An 18,463-nucleotide genomic window follows, 5' to 3' on the forward strand; every position below is an offset into this window, starting at 1 on the left:
ATCGTCGAGCTAGAGAGTAGCGGGTTTTTACAGGAAGGTTTGTGGGTTGATCTCTTGAAGCAGAGCAATAAGGCAAATATCTAAGCATATTTCACCTCATAATTTAGATTATATGGAGTCCAAATTGATAAGTTACTACTTAGGTAAGATATACATGTTAGAGTTTTAATGTCGGGTTATATGGGTAGAACCTATATTACTACATTATTTTTACCTTGATTTTGTTGATGATCCTTATCCTAGTAACCTAGGTAGAATATTGTTGATGTCTAACTTAAAAGGTTGACCAAAATGCTTAGCAATGTATATGTCATCGGTAGAAGTCGAGCAGTGGTTCAACCATTGTTCGCGGGCTTAGAGCTATTTTATTTTTCACCAAGATAATTATGATATTGGGAAGTATGAGTTGTGAGAATGAGGCGAGATGTGTGCTGTGTTAGGGGTAGACCGGGAGTGGAACCCAAATGCCATAGATTGCTTATATCATTTAAGCACCAACCGTGTTGTAGTTGGCTCTAGCACTTTTTATACTAACCACATATCTAATTATGGGAAGTATGAGTCGAATACCTCGTGTAGTTGTGACCATTTGGCTTGCACGTCTCCAGTGTCGTAAGCATAATAGGCTTGTAGGGATATCTAGTTTGCTCTGGAAGTAGTTATATATTATCCCTGCACCTAGAGACGCATGTTCAAACTGTTAGAGATAAATTGGGAAAGATTTACATGAGTACCCCTTGTGTGGGCTTGTGTGGTCACGTAAGCCGAATAATCATCGAGTCGTGTAGATAAAGATGTATCCCCTGCAGGGTGTAAAAATAATTCGAATTGATGTGTTCTCGATCATGAGCATTCTTCTATCCATTTGGAGCAGTCGTAGCGTACCTATGTGGGATGATGGTATGATATGTTGGGAAATAGTTGATGATGGCTATTGATGAGATAAGATGGTTCTGTTATAAATATGTTTGTGTTATGGATTTCAGGATTGAAAGGTATATGTGGTTAACTATATATGCTCACACTTTTGTGTCAAAAATTGCTTTTGCATATGAATCTACTTAACCTTGTAATCGATTCCTTGCTACCTTATCTAAATGCATAATACTTTGAGTTGGGTTATTATATGTACTCATTATGGATTAAGTCTTACAAATACTTTCGTACTCACGCTACTTATTTTCTTTTCAGGTGAAGTTAGGTGTTAGTTACGTGTCTCCACCGAGAGCGGTGTAGTGGCGAGCAACAGCTATGCTACTCTAATCTCGGTTGTTGGTCTTGTTGGCAAATGGTGCCACCGATTTTGTTTCTTTAGTTGTGTTTTTCGCTGCAATGTATATATGTTACGCTAGATGAAACCTTATCTTTTGTTAAATGTATCAACTTATAATGTCTTGAATCTTAGTAAATTTTGATACTGCGATATTCATGTTGTTAAAGGTACGTTTAGGTAATAGCTTTCCTAAGAGTTACTAGCACACACATACCAAAACTGCTGGAATTGGATTCGGGCTAATAATTGGTGGTTATGATCTTTGTGATGAGATGTGGGTTAACACGTGACGCATCGGAAGACATTCGTGGGCTAGCTATCATATTATCAAATAATCATCCTTATGATTAATCCGAATACAATTTGGATGTGTACTCACAAGGCTTATCTTTTTTATGACAGTATGCATTCTCTTCCTCTCCACTTCATCTCCAAGCTTGGGCTGTCCCAGTTGGCTGGTTCTCATCGCACACTGTTCGTGAAAGACATTCCTTATTTCTTCCCCTCCAACACCTCATTAACTAGTTGTACAATACCCTAAAAGTCTTTTCTATTAATCTAATTATATCCTTATCTACTGAGTGAAATCTCAACATATCTTGCCCTTGAGACCATAAACAATATCCCCTTCTTAAAAACAAATTGAAATACCACCTATCCAACATACCTACCCATGATCGAAAATAGAATTATACTATTATTTTAACTTACAACAATTGTACATGCAAGATCTAGAACAACATAATATAATAAAACATGCATCTAATATTACTCTATGTTGCTTGATATAATAACAATACAGATGTCCCTAAATTATATTTGCTAACATTACTCTAATATCACTAAATTCTATATCTAATACCTAATCTATTTATGAAACTAGATTTGTTGGCTAATCTAATTAGTCTATAAAAAATTACTAAGATTAGAATATTTACGTCTACCACAGATGGATTCTAGTAGGGCTTCACCCCTCTCCTCTCCCTCCCTTCCCCTCTCCTCTCTCCATCTCTCTCTGCAATGGTGGGAAAGCACGTGAATGACCATTGTGCGCTAGTGGGAGGCTAGCCGTGGCCTTATATAGGAAATAATAATTTTTTTAGTAGATCTTGTATGCGTCACAGCTATAGTCACCCTTCGAAATGGCGACAAATTGGTGACATCCGATATAGATGTTATAGTGGCCAAGTTGACCAATCTGATGTTTCAAGACTCAACATGTCATCTGTTGAACATGCAACAGAGTAAAGATTTGAAAATTTTCAAAATAGGCATATATATTTGTAAAATCCAGAATTAAAAAAATATAGAAATAAAAAAAATCAGGGCTGTCCGCGTCGGAGCAGCTGTGTGGAGCCTGCTGCCTGCATACCTCGGCGTTTGACAACACCAATAAATGAGCATTTGCTGCAAACCTGCTTCGGACGGCCTCGAATGACAAAATTCACTTGATCTAACCCGTCCAATTTATAACTCAATGATGTGCAAATCCACCTCCGCTCCACTCAGACCAGTAAAATTTTCAGAACTGTTTCGGACCAAAAGAAATAACAAAATGGTTAGATCATGCCCAACAGATTCCCTTCACGATCTAGAATCCATCCGCTAAAGGATTTTTTTCTCTTTCAGCGCTCAAATGATTTTTCTTCACGGCTGTCTTCACGAAGGGATTTTCAAAGTTATTTTCTTCGAGACGAGATTCTCTCATTTACTTTTACAAATCTCTTCGAAGAAAAGCTATTGAAAATAAGAAAAAATAAAGAGAATAAGAATGAGAAAGAGAATAAAAAAATAAATAAAAGTCTTACGGATTTATTCTTACATGTAGCATCATCTCTCATCTAAGGAACTGAGCCTTGAGAGAGAGTATATATATAACTTCGAGCTCTTTTTTACGTGAATTTGAGTATTAGATTTAAAAAAAATTGGTTGCGTAAATCGTGAATGTTTTTACATATTGTTGGTGGTGTACTTCTATTATTAAAAAACTCTCTCATCTGGCTTGACTTCTCCTTTTACTACTGCAATAATATGTTTTGCCTGAAACAGTATTGGGTCTCTAGATCTACAAGATATGCAAAAATGTATGTGTTACTGATGCTAGCATAAAAAAAGAACAAAATGTACACAGTTTACTCAAATTAATTACACAGAGAAATGGCAATGCAGCGACTCATACAATCAACGAACAGCCGGAATGCGAACGGAGAAAAGATAACAGGAAACGGAGTATCTGTTCGAAGGAGACGAGCTGACAAGCAAGTATGGATGTGCCAATGGCCAATGTTCACTTCCATCACAACACGGACGCCAGCACCACGGAACACACGGCCGCCGCCGCGAACGCACCACCGATTGACCGCGATGCAACGGCAAACGACGCCTTCTTGGCCTTGTGATTCGCGTGATCCGCGGCCTCCGAAGGAGCGTCCGCCGGTTGCGGCGCGGGCGGAGAGCTCAGTGGCGCCGCTGCTGGGCCAGGGGCTGGCTCCGGCGCGCCGGCGAGCTCTACCGGCACCAAGAGTCTGTCCACCGTGAGCAAGCAGAACGGCGTGTTGTCCAGGACCGTGTCCGCCACGCGGGACTTGCCAACGCCGGTGGCGAGCGAGACGTCGTCGCCCTTCGCCACCACCGAGATGTCGTTCTTTCCGGCCTTGGTCGAGGCCAGCGTGTGGAGCGAGCCCTTCGCCGCCTTGAGCGACGTCTTGGGATAATACCCCGACAGCGCGTGGTACTTGAGGAGCGTGACGAGGTCAGCGCTTGACATCTTCTTGACGTTGGGCGCGCCCTTCGCCTGGAACGCGTCGTCGTTGGGCGCGAACAGGGTGAGCCCCTTGTCCATGGCCGACTCGTACGTCTTGATTACGCCGGTGCTGGCGACGAGCGCCGCGAACTGCTTGCACCCGGCCTTCTCCAGCAGCCGGGTGAGGTTGGACGTCGACGGCGTGTCGAAGAGGCCGTCGAACTCGATGGGTGCCGAGATCTCGAGGATGGAGAATTTGAACGGCATCGTCTTGACCTCCTTGGTCACGGTGGATACCTCGGCGCCGGTCGTGGCGGACGCGAAGCCGAACTTGCCGCCGTCCAGGTCGGTGACCTTGACGTTTCCCGTGACACTGACGGCGTCGCCGGTGGCCTGGTAGAGCGTGTCGGCGCTCTCGCTGCCGAATTTCTTCACCTTCTTGCGGTCGTAGTAGTCGAGCACCGAGAGGAGGCGGAGCGCGTTCTTGATGGCGGCCAGCGACTCCCCGGCGTCGGAGACGAGCGTTGACATGGCGTCGTCGGAGAGCAAGAGGATGGTCATCGACGTCGAGTCCCGCGCGTTGATCTCGTCGCACACCTTGGTCTCCGACAGGTACTTGTTGTACAGCTTGTACTCTTTGTACCCGGCGAGCATAGCCGTGATGTTGCGCCCGCGCACCGACGCCATCGGCAGCAGAAGGCAGGCTAACCACGCCGCCGCAACAACTCGCCGCATCTCCATGGCCGCGGCAACGCCTCACACTGCCGCGAGTGACACAATGAAGTGAAAAAGCTAGCTAGTGAGCAGCAAGGCGAGTAAGCTGTTACCCTGACAAAGTGTCAAGTGTGACCCCTAGCTAATAACAATGGTTTTGCGAGGTTGGTGAGGCTTGGGGCACATGGTGATAGTCTGGAGCTGGACAGCGTTGGCGGGAAGGACGACCACCTATGGATATGGGGACGACGGCAGTGCCGTTTAGGCTGGCATTCGGGACCCATTTCGGTGCGGTTTTTTTTTTTTTTCGTTTGCGCGCTCTCGGACGAAGGCTGCTCCTAGGATCCCGAGGCTTTTCTGCCATTTGCAAGAACACAAGTGATTCCATTGCTTTTACTGCTCAGCTCGTAGATCTGCAAGTGTGACCCGCACTGAAACGTTGCGTCTGATTCCATTCCATGTGCGATGAGTAGATCACGTAGCAAAATGGACGGATCGCCAGATGAAACGGTGACGCGCCGACGGATAAGGTGAGACATAACCTGTGAGCCGTGAATTGGTATGCCTTTTAGGAATTCCATGAGCCCCGTGACATCAAGGTAAGTCACAACTCACAATCACGAATGGATGCTCCAACGGCAAGGGCTATCCTGCTCGCAACAGGCGGTAGGTGACAACCCATCCATCGAACTGATTAAATAAAAACATCGAACTGATTAAATAAAAACATCGAACTGATGACAGCAGCAAGCAAGCTCTGTATCTTCATCCGCACCGACGCACGCCCCAGTTTCTCTCTCTCTCTCTCTCTTTTCTTTTTCTTTTTTGAGGATTTTTTTTTTTTTGGAACAGCTTCTCGCTTTTATTTCTCCTTCTGCATATCCTACTTAGAGAGTATAAAATTATGCAGTATGATTCGGTGCTACATTGCCCATCCCCGTGATTTTCTTTCTGGGATCTTAGCGCCTCTGAATCGCGGGCAGTATAGGGATCTCCCGTGGTCGGAGTTTGTAATGCCGAGCACCCCAAATTATCCTTTTGATCTCTCCCTCTGCAGCAAGGTTGCAAACATTGAGAAGAGCTCGCTAGGAGAAAGGGAAGATGCTGGTGATGAACTGATGTGAGAGCCTGAGAGGGGACAGCGCCGATCGATCCGATGAGAAAATGGAATAAAAAGCTTGATTTAACTTTTAAAAACTTACTGCAGGCTTGCGAATCAAGAATTTCTGCAGGTTGGCGCTTTTGGTGTGGTAGATTTGTAGACCTAGAAGAGTTGTTACATTCTCCAAGTATGAAACAGAACATTGCTTTGTGTACCATCTGAGGTAACAGCCTAAACTCCCGTTTCCAATAACCGTTTCCGCAAGAAAAACAAAACGAGACTGAAACAAGAAATCATCCCACCAAAAGATACAGTACATGTAAACTTGAAATGGAGAGGAACATGTCTCCAAGCATTAAGGTCTGCAATTTCTAACTCCGTCGCTTATTTCAATCCTCCAACAAAAAGACGAGCCGCGGTATCTGCAGTGTCAAAACCGCATAACACAGTCACAAATCTCTGCGAAGGCTAAATTTAGAAACGGTGCCCATGGTCCACACTATTCAAAGGTACCACCTAGAACATCGTTTTTGTTGTTCATCATCATCTACTCTTAGCCGCTGCCAGACCCGTACTTCTTGCCGAAGACGATGACCTGGAGCTTGTCGTACCCAGCAAGGACACCAGCACCAGCAACAGCACGGAGGATGTTCGCACCAGCACCCTTGAAGAGAGACTTGGTGCCTTCCTTTGCGACAATCTGCTTGAAAGCATCCAAGGAGCTGTTGTACTTGACAGCCTCACCAGATGTCATCATCATGCGACGGCGAATAGTATCAATAGGGTAAGAGGCAAGACCAGCACCAATTGTTATACCCCAACCGAGCAAGAAGCTGGCAAAGAAATTATCCTGCAGAACACACAAGAGAATATGACATTAAAATTCAGCAAAAGAACATCACATTATATTTAAGGGAAAGGTAAGTGAATCAATCAGCACAAAACATGATTATATAGGGAAAATTATCCCAAAAGGTGAATATGGAACAAGCAGTGCTGACTTAATGCAAGTTGGCACTAACATAGGGGATAACTAACCAAGGAATAACGCAAAGAATGTTCAAGTTACAGACCTCCAGGGAACCAACAAGAACCACTGGCTTGAGAGAGTCATACATTCCAAAGTAAAGACCTCGGTAGACAATGATTCCCACACAAGAGATATTGAATCCACGGTAGAGGCCACGGATACCGTCACTGGCGAGGGTCTTGCGGTAAACATCTACGAGTCCATTGAACTGCCTTTCACCACCCTTCTTTGCAGCCTTAGAATCATTGGCCAAACGCGTACGAGCGTAATCCAGAGAATAAACAAAGAAGAGAGAGCAAGCACCAGCAGCTCCTCCAGAAGCCAGGTTGCCAGCAAACCACTTCCAGTACCCATCCTTGTCCTTCTTAAAGTTGAACATGCGCTTGAAGTGGTCCTTGAAGGCAAAGTTCAATGCCTGAAGCAGGATGGAGTGTTAAGGTGTAGCTAATGCAAACATACACATTATGATCACAACACACTAGAAAATAAAATATAGGATGTGATAGGATGAAGGACCTGTGTGGGGAAGTAACGGATGACATTAGCTGTGTTTCCTCTCCACAGTGAAATGACACCCTCATCTTTCATCGTACGGGCAAAGCAGTCACCAATACCCTTGTAGGGTTCAGAAAGCCTACCACTCTTGAGCATTTCATCCTGGTTCTGAATCAAAAGCTTGACACGCTCAATTGGAGCAGCAGCTGTCTTGGAGACAGCAGCAGAAACTCCACCCATCAGAAAGTCGATCATAAATCCAGAAAAACCTTTCTCTTTTGGGGCAGAAGCGAAGACAGGGGATGGTGTCATGACAGATGAGAGCCCAACAGCTGCATTCATCGCATGGTATGACCTCAGGGGCGCACTGTGAGCAGAATGTGCGTTGTTGAATACAGGGTTATTCATGGCAGAATAAGAAGAGATTCTGCTCAACAACACAGATTGCCCATGGACTTTCCGGATCACAGATGGAGAATGTAGTTCATCAGCCATTTTCTCAAGCCAGAGACAACCTGTCAAACAACAACAAGAGGCATGTGGGTTAGACCACGAGTCAATCCGTCAAACAATTAGCAACAATAATACAGCATACAAAGCACAGAAACAGCGTATACCTGGTGCATCCAGATAATCATAACAAAATTGAAAAAGATTGTCGTTCAAATATTCAATCGACTTGAGAATCTACCAAACAAGTAATTATACTAACGCATGGTACATATAGATTACCTAAAGTGGGTACATGGATACTCTAAAAAGCACCCAAATGCATGAAAAGAAATTTTGGTTTCAACTGCATTCCTCCTTGCATAAGAGGAAAAGAAAATATGCGAGTGGGATATCATAAAAGGAGCAGGAACACGTGCAAACATAACAAAGTGCCTCTGGTGCATCCAGATAATCACTGTCATCTGTCTAGGAGGCTGAATTGCTGAACATAAACATCAACATACAAATAGTTGCATTGCAGTACACATTTCTAGCTCAACATGGCAAACAAAGCACAATAGCACATATCTTTATCTTGTAAGAAAGTTGAGCCCTAAACAACAAATAAGATAATGCCTAGTCATTCAAAAACATGTCAACCATTGAATGGCCATCTGATGGTTTAGGTTCTCCAAATCAACGTGTGACCAAAAGAATCTAGAATAGTGATCATGTCATCATGTGTCCTCTTCAGTCAAAGAATTAAAATGTGACTTTTCTTCTCCTAATGCCCTTCAGAGTTCAGACACAGCTTTCTTCTCCCATCTCCCTACCAAACCAATCACAGTCATCTTTCTTCTCCATACCTTAAACGAAAGACAAATCGCAACCATCTCACTCCATCTGCGTGTAAGATTTGCTCACCTTTTCCCCCTTCTCTTCTTAAATCCCATATGAATTCCAAAGCATTCATACATTACAGCTATAGATATTCCAAGTCAGTAAGTGTTATTGTCAAATCAGCATGCCAATTATCTAGGTGCCTGAACATAGATATTTTTTGCAAATCAGCGTGTCAGACACTCAGACGAAAATGGACGTCGACGTACACAATATATTAGTATCCTAAAAATTCAAAAGAAGCCACAACTCAAATGGGGCCAAAACCAGCGACTGAGACCCATTTCAAGGAAGCAAGAGACTTTAGTACAACCTACGATGCAATAATACGGATATACAAGATATGGATACATGGATTCGCCATTTCCCCAAAAATGCTGACACGGGTATACGGCTAAACATATTTAAATCCTAAAACTATAAATGAAATAACAAGCTAGTAGTTCGGTGAGTTCAAACATGAAACTTGGTGACTTAACTTAATGTACATAACACACTTAGTTCTACGACAACGAGTAATCGAAACGGCCTGGGGGTAAATAATTTCGATCCAATCCCAGCAGTCAAATAGTTTTTCATTAGTCAATGCTAAACAGAGCAAGATACCAAGGTACTAAGTAACTAAATATGCAAAAGATAGCAAGAGTAAAGAGTACTAGTCTTCATCCAGCTCTAGTTTCTCTATAGTAGACTCGCCATCTTCAAAAGATGGGTAGTAAGATCTAGCAATTAGCATAGCAGCGGGGGTTTAGATCTTACTTGCTGATCCGAGGCACCAACGGAGGAAGTAGCCTCCAGCCGCTCTCCGCCGGTGAAGGGGCTCGCCGGAGGAGTGACGACTGGAGAGAGTCGAGAGAGAGACGACGTTATTTCAAAAAAAAAAAAAAAAAATAGAGAGAGAGAGAGAGAGAGACGAGATGCGGCGGAGGTGAGCGATACAGAAATGGAATCAGTTCTAGGTTTTCCCCCTCTGAGTTGGGCTCACTTGGGTTGGGCCGTGTCTAATATGGGCTGGGGCTGCTAAGTATCTGATACGTATCCGAAATGTTTTTCTTTTTTATTTTCTCGCCAAAATAATCGGAAACGGCTGGGATACGTATTCAACCAGACATGGTAATGGGCACATTTTATCCGTGTGATCCCGGAAAAAATCCTAATGAGTGCCGGTTTAGGATGCAGTTTTTACCCGTAGATTTGAAGTTAAACTTAACCGATATAGATAGATGGATATGAAATAGGTTTATTTGTGTCCGTTTCACCTGTGTACCTGTTCCACGTATATGGGCCCACTTTATATTTAGTAGAGAGATGGGTATGAAATAATATGTTATATGTGTGAACTATATAATGATGTACTAATGTGATATATACGTTATATATATATATATATATATATATATATATGTATATATATATATATATGTATATATATATATATGTATATATATATATATATGTATATATATATATATATGCTTCATTATCTTAGTTTAGATGCATGTTTAAATTGATAATATTATTGTTACATATTTAATATTATATTCAATACATGTTTATTATATTGGTGGTTATATGTGCGCGTGCGCGGGGCTCACAGGCGATGGGTAATAGGTGCGGATACAAATTTAGTAATTAGCTCGCATATGCAAGTTTATATAATTTCTATCCGCGGATACAATATCCAAGCATCGTCAATACCTCATTGAATAAACAGTCCCACAACAACCCTGCAGTTCCAAACAGTATAACAGCCACCAATCAGCACGGAGGAGCAATCCAATGGAATGGTTACTGAATAATGCTATGTGTTTATAGCTAGGACATAAAGAAAGAGTGTAAGTATCTATATAAAAATTATAATTTCTAATCCAAACAAATATTATAGATGTTTAAATTGATTAACTTTTATTAGTACTAATATAATCAATGATGTTTAAATAAGCACATTATCCTCCACTAAACACCTATATCATTACAGTTAAAAAAACCAATTTTTTCATAAGCACAGCCTGCCATTGTGCATGCTCATAGCAATCTAAACGAGTGTCTTCGTGGGTTTGCTCTTTGTACCTTAAGGTCGCACGCGGGCCGGCTCAAACGACATCACCCATCAACACACGAAAAACGCCCTCTTTCCCCCCACGCGGAATCGAAAAACGCCGCGGCCCAAAAGCAATTAAAAACGATGCAACAAGAACTCTGAACTCATGATTACACAGCCAGCCCGCCCGGGCGCGGCGAGGCGCACCTTCCATTCATCCTAGTAGCGATACCAAAAGTAAACAATTGCATCATAAGATCACAATATGTTTACCTTTTTCCAGCTTTAAAACAAGGGGGCTGGAATTCTGTTAACACACATAACTCCGATTTGTTCCACGCGCAAAACCAAATGAAAATCTGATACAAGCAAACATCCAGCCCAAAGATATAACATGGGAATAGTTGCAATGGACAAAATGTCTCCCAGCATTTAGGGTATGCAAGGCGGCAATTTCTAACTTAAGTCGCTTATTTTCAAGCTCCGACACAAAAAGTGAAGCGGTATCAACCGCATAACAAACCCAGTCACCAACCTCTGCGAGAGCTAAATTTAAAAATGGTGTCCACGGTCCATATGTTGTATGTTATTCAAAGGCACCTAAAACATCTCGTTTGTTGTTCATCATCATCTACTCTTAGCCACCGCCAGAGCCGTACTTCTTGCCAAAGGCGATCACCTGGAGCTTGTCGTACCCAGCAAGGACACCAGCACCAGCAACAGCACGGAGGATGTTTGCGCCAGCACCCTTGAAGAGGGACTTGGTACCCTCCTTTGCGACAATCTGCTTGAAAGCATCCAAGGAGCTGTTGTACTTGACAGCCTCACCAGATGTCATCATCATGCGGCGGCGAACAGTATCAATAGGGTACGAGGCAAGACCAGCACCAATGGTTATACCCCAGCCGAGCAAAAAGCTGGCAAAGAAGTTATCCTGCAGAACACAACAGTGAACATTATATTAAAATTCAGCAGATGAAGACCATATTATATTTAAGGGAAAAGGGACAAATTTGCAAATCAACCAGCACAAAAACATGATTATACAGGGAAAATTATCCCAAAAAGTGAACATGGGACAAATAGTGCTGACTCAATGCAATTTGGCACTAATAAAAGGGGATAACTGCCCAAGAAATAATGCAAACAATGTTCAAGTTACTGACCTGCAGGGAACCAACAAGAACCACTGGCTTGAGGGAGTCGTACATTCCAAAGTAAAGACCTCGGTAGACAATGATTCCCACACAAGAGATATTGAATCCACGGTAGAGGCCACGGATACCATCACTGGCAAGGGTCTTGCGGTAAACATCAACGAGTCCATTGAACTGCCTCTCACCACCCTTCTTTGCAGCCTTGGCATCATTGGCCAAACGCGTACGCGCGTAGTCCAGAGAATAAACAAAGAAGAGAGAGCAAGCACCAGCAGCACCTCCAGAAGCCAGGTTGCCAGCAAACCACTTCCAGTACCCATCCTTGTCCTTCTTAAAGTTGAACATGCGCTTGAAGTGGTCCTTGAAGGCAAAGTTCAATGCCTGAAGCAGGATAGAGCATTTAGGTTTAGATTATGAATTACGATCACAGAACACTAGAAAAGAAGGGTCTCATGGGATAGGATATAGGACCTGTGTGGGGAAGTACCGGATGACATTAGCTGTGTTTCCTCTCCACAGTGCGATGACACCCTCATCTTTCATCGTCCGTTTAAAGCAGTCACCGATACCCTTGTAGGGTTCAGAAAGCCTGCCACTCTTGAGCATTTCATCCTGGTTCTGAATCAAAAGCTTAACACGCTCAATTGGAGCAGCAGCTGTCTTGGAGACAGCAGCAGAAACTCCACCCATCATAAAGTCAATCATAAATCCAGAAAAACCTTTCTCTTTCGGGGCAGAAGCGAAAACAGGGGATGGTGTCATGACAGATGAGAGCCCAACAGTTGCATTCGTCCCATGGTATGACCTCAGGGGTACTTTGTAAGCAGAATGTGCATTGTTGAATACAGGGCTATTCATGGCAGAATAAGAAGAAATTCTGCTCAATAACACGGACTGCCCATAGACCTTATGGACCACAGATGGAGAACGTAGTTCATCCGCCATTTTCACAAGTCAGAAGCGATCTGTCAAACAACAGGAGACATTTGGGTTAGACTGTAAGCCAACATACCATATAATAAGTAAATACACAAACACAGCACACATATAGATTACCTAAAATGGATACATGGATACTCTAAACAGCATCTAAGGTATTTCATTTCAATTGATTTTCTCCTACCTAAGAGGGACAGAAGATTGGCATTCAAGTAAAAATGGGGAAAAAAACTGCATGACAAGAAGCTTTGACAATCTGTACACAGTGTATGATAACTCAATAGTAATGTAAAACCTTGAAACCTACAGCATTTGCAGTACATAATTCAAGGTCAAAATGGCAAATCTTCCTAGCAGAATTTGCAGTACATGGTTCAAGGTCGACATGGCAGGCAGGCATAGAAACTACAGGTATTTATTTTGAAATCGCTGCAATATCCCCTAGAGGGGTGAAGTGCTGAACATAGAGACCAACATCCAAATAGTTGCATTACAGTAAACATTCCCAGTTCAACATAGTAAACATAGCACGGGAGCACATATAAGCATTGTCAAATCAATGTGCCATTCATCCACGAGTCTAGAGATAGATAACTATTGTGAAATCAGCATGTCAGACGCTCAGACTGAACATGGATGTCAACAATATACTAGTATATTAAACTCGAAAGACACATAACACATGGGATAAAAGAGCTATCGAGACCAATTTCATATCCGAGGAAGAAAATAGAGTGAAAATGCAACTATGGAGTGGCAAAACTAGGGAGAATAAAAGCAGCATTAGCCTACAAGCATCAACAATACCTGACCAAACAAATAGTGCCACAACAAATCTACAACAACAATAACAACGCCTTTGTCCCAAGCAAGTTGAGGTAAGCTAGAGATGAAACCCACAAGATCCAAACAAAAAGATGATTCGAAAATAATAATGATAATAAAGGTATCAGTAATAGTAAAAAATAAAAGTAACAACGGTATAAGGAGACTAATGCATAAGTTCGGTTCTAGCACATGGATTGCTAACTTCCACACGCTTCTATCCATGAAAAGTTCTTTGTGGATATTGCATTCCTTTAAGTATCTCTTTACAGACTCCTCCCATGTTAGGTTTGGTCGACCCTTGCCTCTCTTCACATTATCAGCGCTATGCACAGGTAACTCTGGAAGCCTCCGTTGGATATGTCTAAATCATCTCAACCGATGTCAGACAAGCTTTTCTTCGATTGACGCTACCCCTACCTATCATATATTTCATTATTTCGGATCCGATCCTTTCTTGTATGGCCACAAATCCATCGCAACATACGCATCTCTGCTACACTTAACTGTTGAACATATCATCTTTTAGTTGGCCAACATTCAGCGCCATACAACATCACCGGTCGAATCGCCATCCTATAGAACTTACCTTTCAGCTTTTATGGCACTCTCTTGTCACAGATGATGCCAAAAGCTTGACACCATTTCATCCATACAGCTTTGATTCTGGGTACCAACCAACCCAAAAAATATATAAGCCACCAGCCTACATAGAGGATCAGTAGTCCAGCGGTTGATGCTTATCCAGGTACATGATCCAGGTACATGAGCAAACCAACTATCTTAATTCTTACTAACCAATGCTGCTTGATGACACCTAACAAAGCATGGTTGAAAGTTCTGTGCTCTAACTACCTAATGCGTGTTACCGCATACAGGTAAGAGCGGAAAGAGATATCCATAGTTTATAAACTGGGCTATGTCAAGCAAGTTGTCTGCCAAAACCATTACCACAAGCACTAGAAAGCTTTATATGACAAACATACAACCTTCAGACAGGAATGGAATTTGAAGTGTGCCTCTCAGCTTAGAGCTAAACAGAAAGTACAAGCTTCTCAAAACCGGAAAAGAAAAGGTGCAATCCTAACTAATGCCTCATAACTATATATTGGACCAAAAAGCAGAAGCATTCCAGGAATCATCTCCAGGCAATGTAAAGTATTAGAGACACATTATAATTAAGTAGAGGATTACTTGTTCTCTAGTTCTAAAATCTCTGCAGCTACAGCAACAAGATCGACTAAAAAATGTTACTGAACAGCAGTTATGCAAACCGACCAATCAAGGAATCAAGGTAAGGGATCTTTCTAATCAGTGGTGATGAAAACTTGTCTCCTAACCAACCAAAGGTGCAGAGTACATGGACCAATCTAGTGTTAAACAGACAATAGCAAAATTCTGAGTTTAACGGATGCAAACACGAGACTCGATGCCATGTAACGTTGACAGAGATTAACTCAGGGAAAAAAAACTCGCAGCAAAGAGCAGTCTAAAACCACAGTTCTTGTTCTCTTTTTGAGATACTACAGTCCAGATTCACGCAAATTAGCCTCTAAAAAGTATGCTATCAATTACTGGAAAGAACTAGACGCAAAAAACACCTGAAGTAAGCGAAACGTCGCATGAGGACATCGACTTTATGTGTACTAAACACTAGTAGATAGATCGGGATCAAAATCATTAAACCCGGATCTACTGTGTTCTATACCAGCAACTGAGTTCAATTTTCTCAGTTACATACAATCTTCTCCAAGAGCCAGATCTACCAACAAACGTCATAAATCCATCTCAAATGAACCTAGATCTTGACCCATGCCTTGGATTTTCAGGAACCGGACAGGAGCAGCTTGAAGGAGAGAGTGCATACCAGAGGGGGAGTGAGAAGAGGAAGCGGAAGCGGAAGCGGAAGCGGAAGCCGGGTTCCCGCCGACGCCGCGGTCGGCCGGAGCCCTGTCGCGGCCGGCGTCGCCCTTTGCTCGCGTCGCAAAGAGCAGAGGTGGCGTTCGGATGGGCTCTGGGACTTCGGTCTGTGAGATGAGGGGGGCCCGGGGATTTGGGACTGAGATAGTGAGATGTCTGTTGGATGACCAAAAGGTCTAAAACGCCCTTCCAAAGAAAATGGGAATGAGTAGTGATACTTTTCCTTTTTAAAGATTTTTTTTATTTCGAAAATAAAAAATTCCAAAAATATACGTCCATTTGAAAAAATTACAAAAATATGTGTATGCGCCCAATGGAAGGAGGACGGGCACGTGCCGCCTTTTCAAAGGCGACAGGTTTAAAAAGATAAACATTCACATTAAAAAAATTCTAATACTCTTAAAATTCAAAACAATAGTAAAATAATTCTAAAAATTCTAAAAAAATATATGGTATAGAGGATCCTATAATTTAGCTTAGAAAATTCAACTCCAAATATGATCTATTGGCAGACTATATACAATATTTTTTTCTTTTTTTCTCATTGTACAAATCATATTTTTTAAAAAATATTTTGACAGCTAGATCATAGTATCATCTATTTTTAAAAAAAATCAGGATAATTTCAATAGTGTTTTAAATTTTGAGGTTAGAGAATGAAGTGTTTTTTTAATTTCTAAACATGTTATTCGTTGGAAAGACGATATGTTTACTTTTTTTTTACTTATCGTTCATTGGAAGGTCAACATGACTGCACCCGGGCAACATACACTTATTTTTACAACTTTTTTCAGACGGACGCTTACTTTTATAATTTTTTATTTTCGAAATATAAAAACAAAAAACTTTTTTAATACACCAAACCGCAATAGGCCCACGATGCCCGGGCGGCCAGATAAGAATGTGAGGATTCGGCCCGGACTTGTGTTGTTGTGCAGCCGTAACCCGTGGGTTCTCAGTTGGGCCGAATGAGCCGCTGCCGGCCCGCTGCTCACCCTTCCGCCTGGGCGGGCCAACTAGCTTCCCAGGGCAGCAGTGGCCACTACGGAAGCCCATTCCACCTGCGCGGCTGCGCCAACTCCGCACTTGTTTCGGCCCACGGACTGACTGCGCCACTTGTCGCCGTCGTCTCGTCGGCAACTTGGTCTACCGCTGCCTGCATTTCGCTGCATTCCGGTGGACCAACGCCCGGCTGCATCGCTGTGCTACTTTCTTTCTTTTTTTGACCCATGCACTGCAGCACAGCTGGGCCTAGTAATCCGAGAGTTGGACCACCACTTCACTGCGGTTTTGGCATCTGGGTGCGAAACCTTTCGGCCAGCTTTCGCGCTAAAAGTTGCTTGGTTCTCTAGCAAAAACTTGAAATGGTTACAGAAAGACTAGTGATTCAGGTTTGTGCATTAGAACCGGCATGCACATACGCAGAGTGCAATTTGCCTAACTCTTCTAGTGACTCACCTAGGCTACTACTTTGGTTGAACGAGATCTTTCATCGGATTGTTTGATAATTTCCCTCCAGCAAGCACGTAACCAGCACCCACACCGTAAGAGTCAGGTCACATGGGTATGGAACCATCCAGACACGCCAAGGCCTCGTCGAAAACAAAGTTTACTACTCCTGTAAGAGCAATTACCTCTAGCTCTCTTGTAGATCCAGATGGACCGCCAGACCCTAAGTTCTGAACCGACCGGCCGGCCGCGTGATCATAATAATTATCTAGGAGTGATATTTTTGTCTGGCATAACTAATGTCTGATGGAATCAAAATCAGAGCCCGAGGTTATCATCATTCAAGACAGAAGCTGGCATTGTTGTTAATGTTGACATTGTCTGCATACGTTGACCTGCGACCGAGCTGTACTTTCAGCCTTCACGGATAGCATCGAGGAAATACTTATATGGCTGGCTCCCTACGAAAACTCGTGCAAAATTCTTGGAGTGCTTAATATAATGCCGCGACCCGAAAGCCCACTTATGAGATAGAATTCAGTCTATGTCCATATCTCAACAAACTTATCAAAGAATGAACATACCAAAATAGCATAGCAGAAGATAATGTAGTGATATCATACACAATAGAAACTAATATGTAACACAACTTTAGGAAGTAATATCTAAGTAGAAAACCAATGTTCCAATAAGGTCCAAGTTTTACACTTGAAGGTGGGTCAAGTTATCCTCCCATCTTATCCTTAGCCTTTAGATGTGCTCTGATTTTCTTCTCCAAACACGAGAACATCATACTTGAGTTCTCCTACATCTTGTCCTTTAATTTGTGCATCGAAGGCTTCTTCGTCATCTTTACGAAACCTTGGTTCTAAGCCTATCTCTAACCCATTTATATATCAATGAGGTTTAAATATATGAGTATGAAGGTACTAAGCAAATTTCATGCTAGAAAACATACCCAGCATGACAAGGCTCTCATTGTTCCCACTGAATTTTCAAGGTTATCCAATAACAACATGAATGCAGGTTCTCAAAAGAGTGTTGTCAGGAAAGAGTCAAGTTATAGCTAAAAACTCTACTAGTCAATGCACCACTGGATAGAACCACATGGTAGTTCTCTTTCTTGCCGTAAACACAACTTTTTAACCTTGAAGCAAAGAGTGACAAATCACATTTTAGACTCTGGCTAGGAGTGCATTACTGTACCCACAGAACACCAATTGATTCTCTATGTCACCCATACCTAGATGTGTCTGGCATGATCAACATCAATATGAACTTTATCATATTATTGATAGGTTGCTCCATAACTGGACTCGCTAAACCAAGACCAGAGCGACAAAGAGAGTAAATCCACTTACCACCAAACCACGATTTGACAACTATGTTCGCAATATTTACTAAGCAGTAATATATATCTATAACTTTACATAGAACCCCTAG

At 42.5% G+C, this 18,463-nt stretch overlaps 3 protein-coding genes across 3 annotated transcripts; all 3 read right to left on the reverse strand.

Moving 5' to 3' along the window:
• Positions 1-3,374: 3,374 nt before the first annotated feature.
• On the reverse strand, positions 3,375-5,105 carry LOC133917013 (fasciclin-like arabinogalactan protein 8). Its single transcript, XM_062360939.1, has one exon. It carries the CDS (start codon positions 4,755-4,757, stop codon positions 3,570-3,572), a length of 1,188 nt encoding a protein of 395 aa, XP_062216923.1. The 5' UTR covers positions 4,758-5,105; the 3' UTR covers positions 3,375-3,569.
• A 1,047-nt stretch (positions 5,106-6,152) lies between these two features.
• LOC133917014 (ADP,ATP carrier protein 1, mitochondrial-like) lies at positions 6,153-9,609 on the reverse strand. Its single transcript, XM_062360940.1, has 4 exons — positions 9,449-9,609; positions 7,379-7,872; positions 6,906-7,277; positions 6,153-6,682 (listed from the first exon to the last, which is right to left on the reverse strand). The coding sequence occupies exons 2-4, from the start codon at positions 7,850-7,852 to the stop codon at positions 6,386-6,388; spliced, it is 1,143 nt and encodes a 380-aa protein (XP_062216924.1). The 5' UTR covers positions 7,853-7,872; positions 9,449-9,609; the 3' UTR covers positions 6,153-6,385.
• A 1,484-nt stretch (positions 9,610-11,093) lies between these two features.
• On the reverse strand, positions 11,094-15,710 carry LOC133917016 (ADP,ATP carrier protein 1, mitochondrial-like). Its single transcript, XM_062360943.1, has 4 exons — positions 15,519-15,710; positions 12,359-12,852; positions 11,897-12,268; positions 11,094-11,664 (listed from the first exon to the last, which is right to left on the reverse strand). The coding sequence occupies exons 2-4, from the start codon at positions 12,830-12,832 to the stop codon at positions 11,368-11,370; spliced, it is 1,143 nt and encodes a 380-aa protein (XP_062216927.1). The 5' UTR covers positions 12,833-12,852; positions 15,519-15,710; the 3' UTR covers positions 11,094-11,367.
• Positions 15,711-18,463: the final 2,753 nt, after the last annotated feature.

This window comes from Phragmites australis, chromosome 4, assembly GCF_958298935.1.
Source record: "Phragmites australis chromosome 4, lpPhrAust1.1, whole genome shotgun sequence".
NCBI classification, from domain to species: Eukaryota; Viridiplantae; Streptophyta; class Magnoliopsida; order Poales; family Poaceae; genus Phragmites; species Phragmites australis.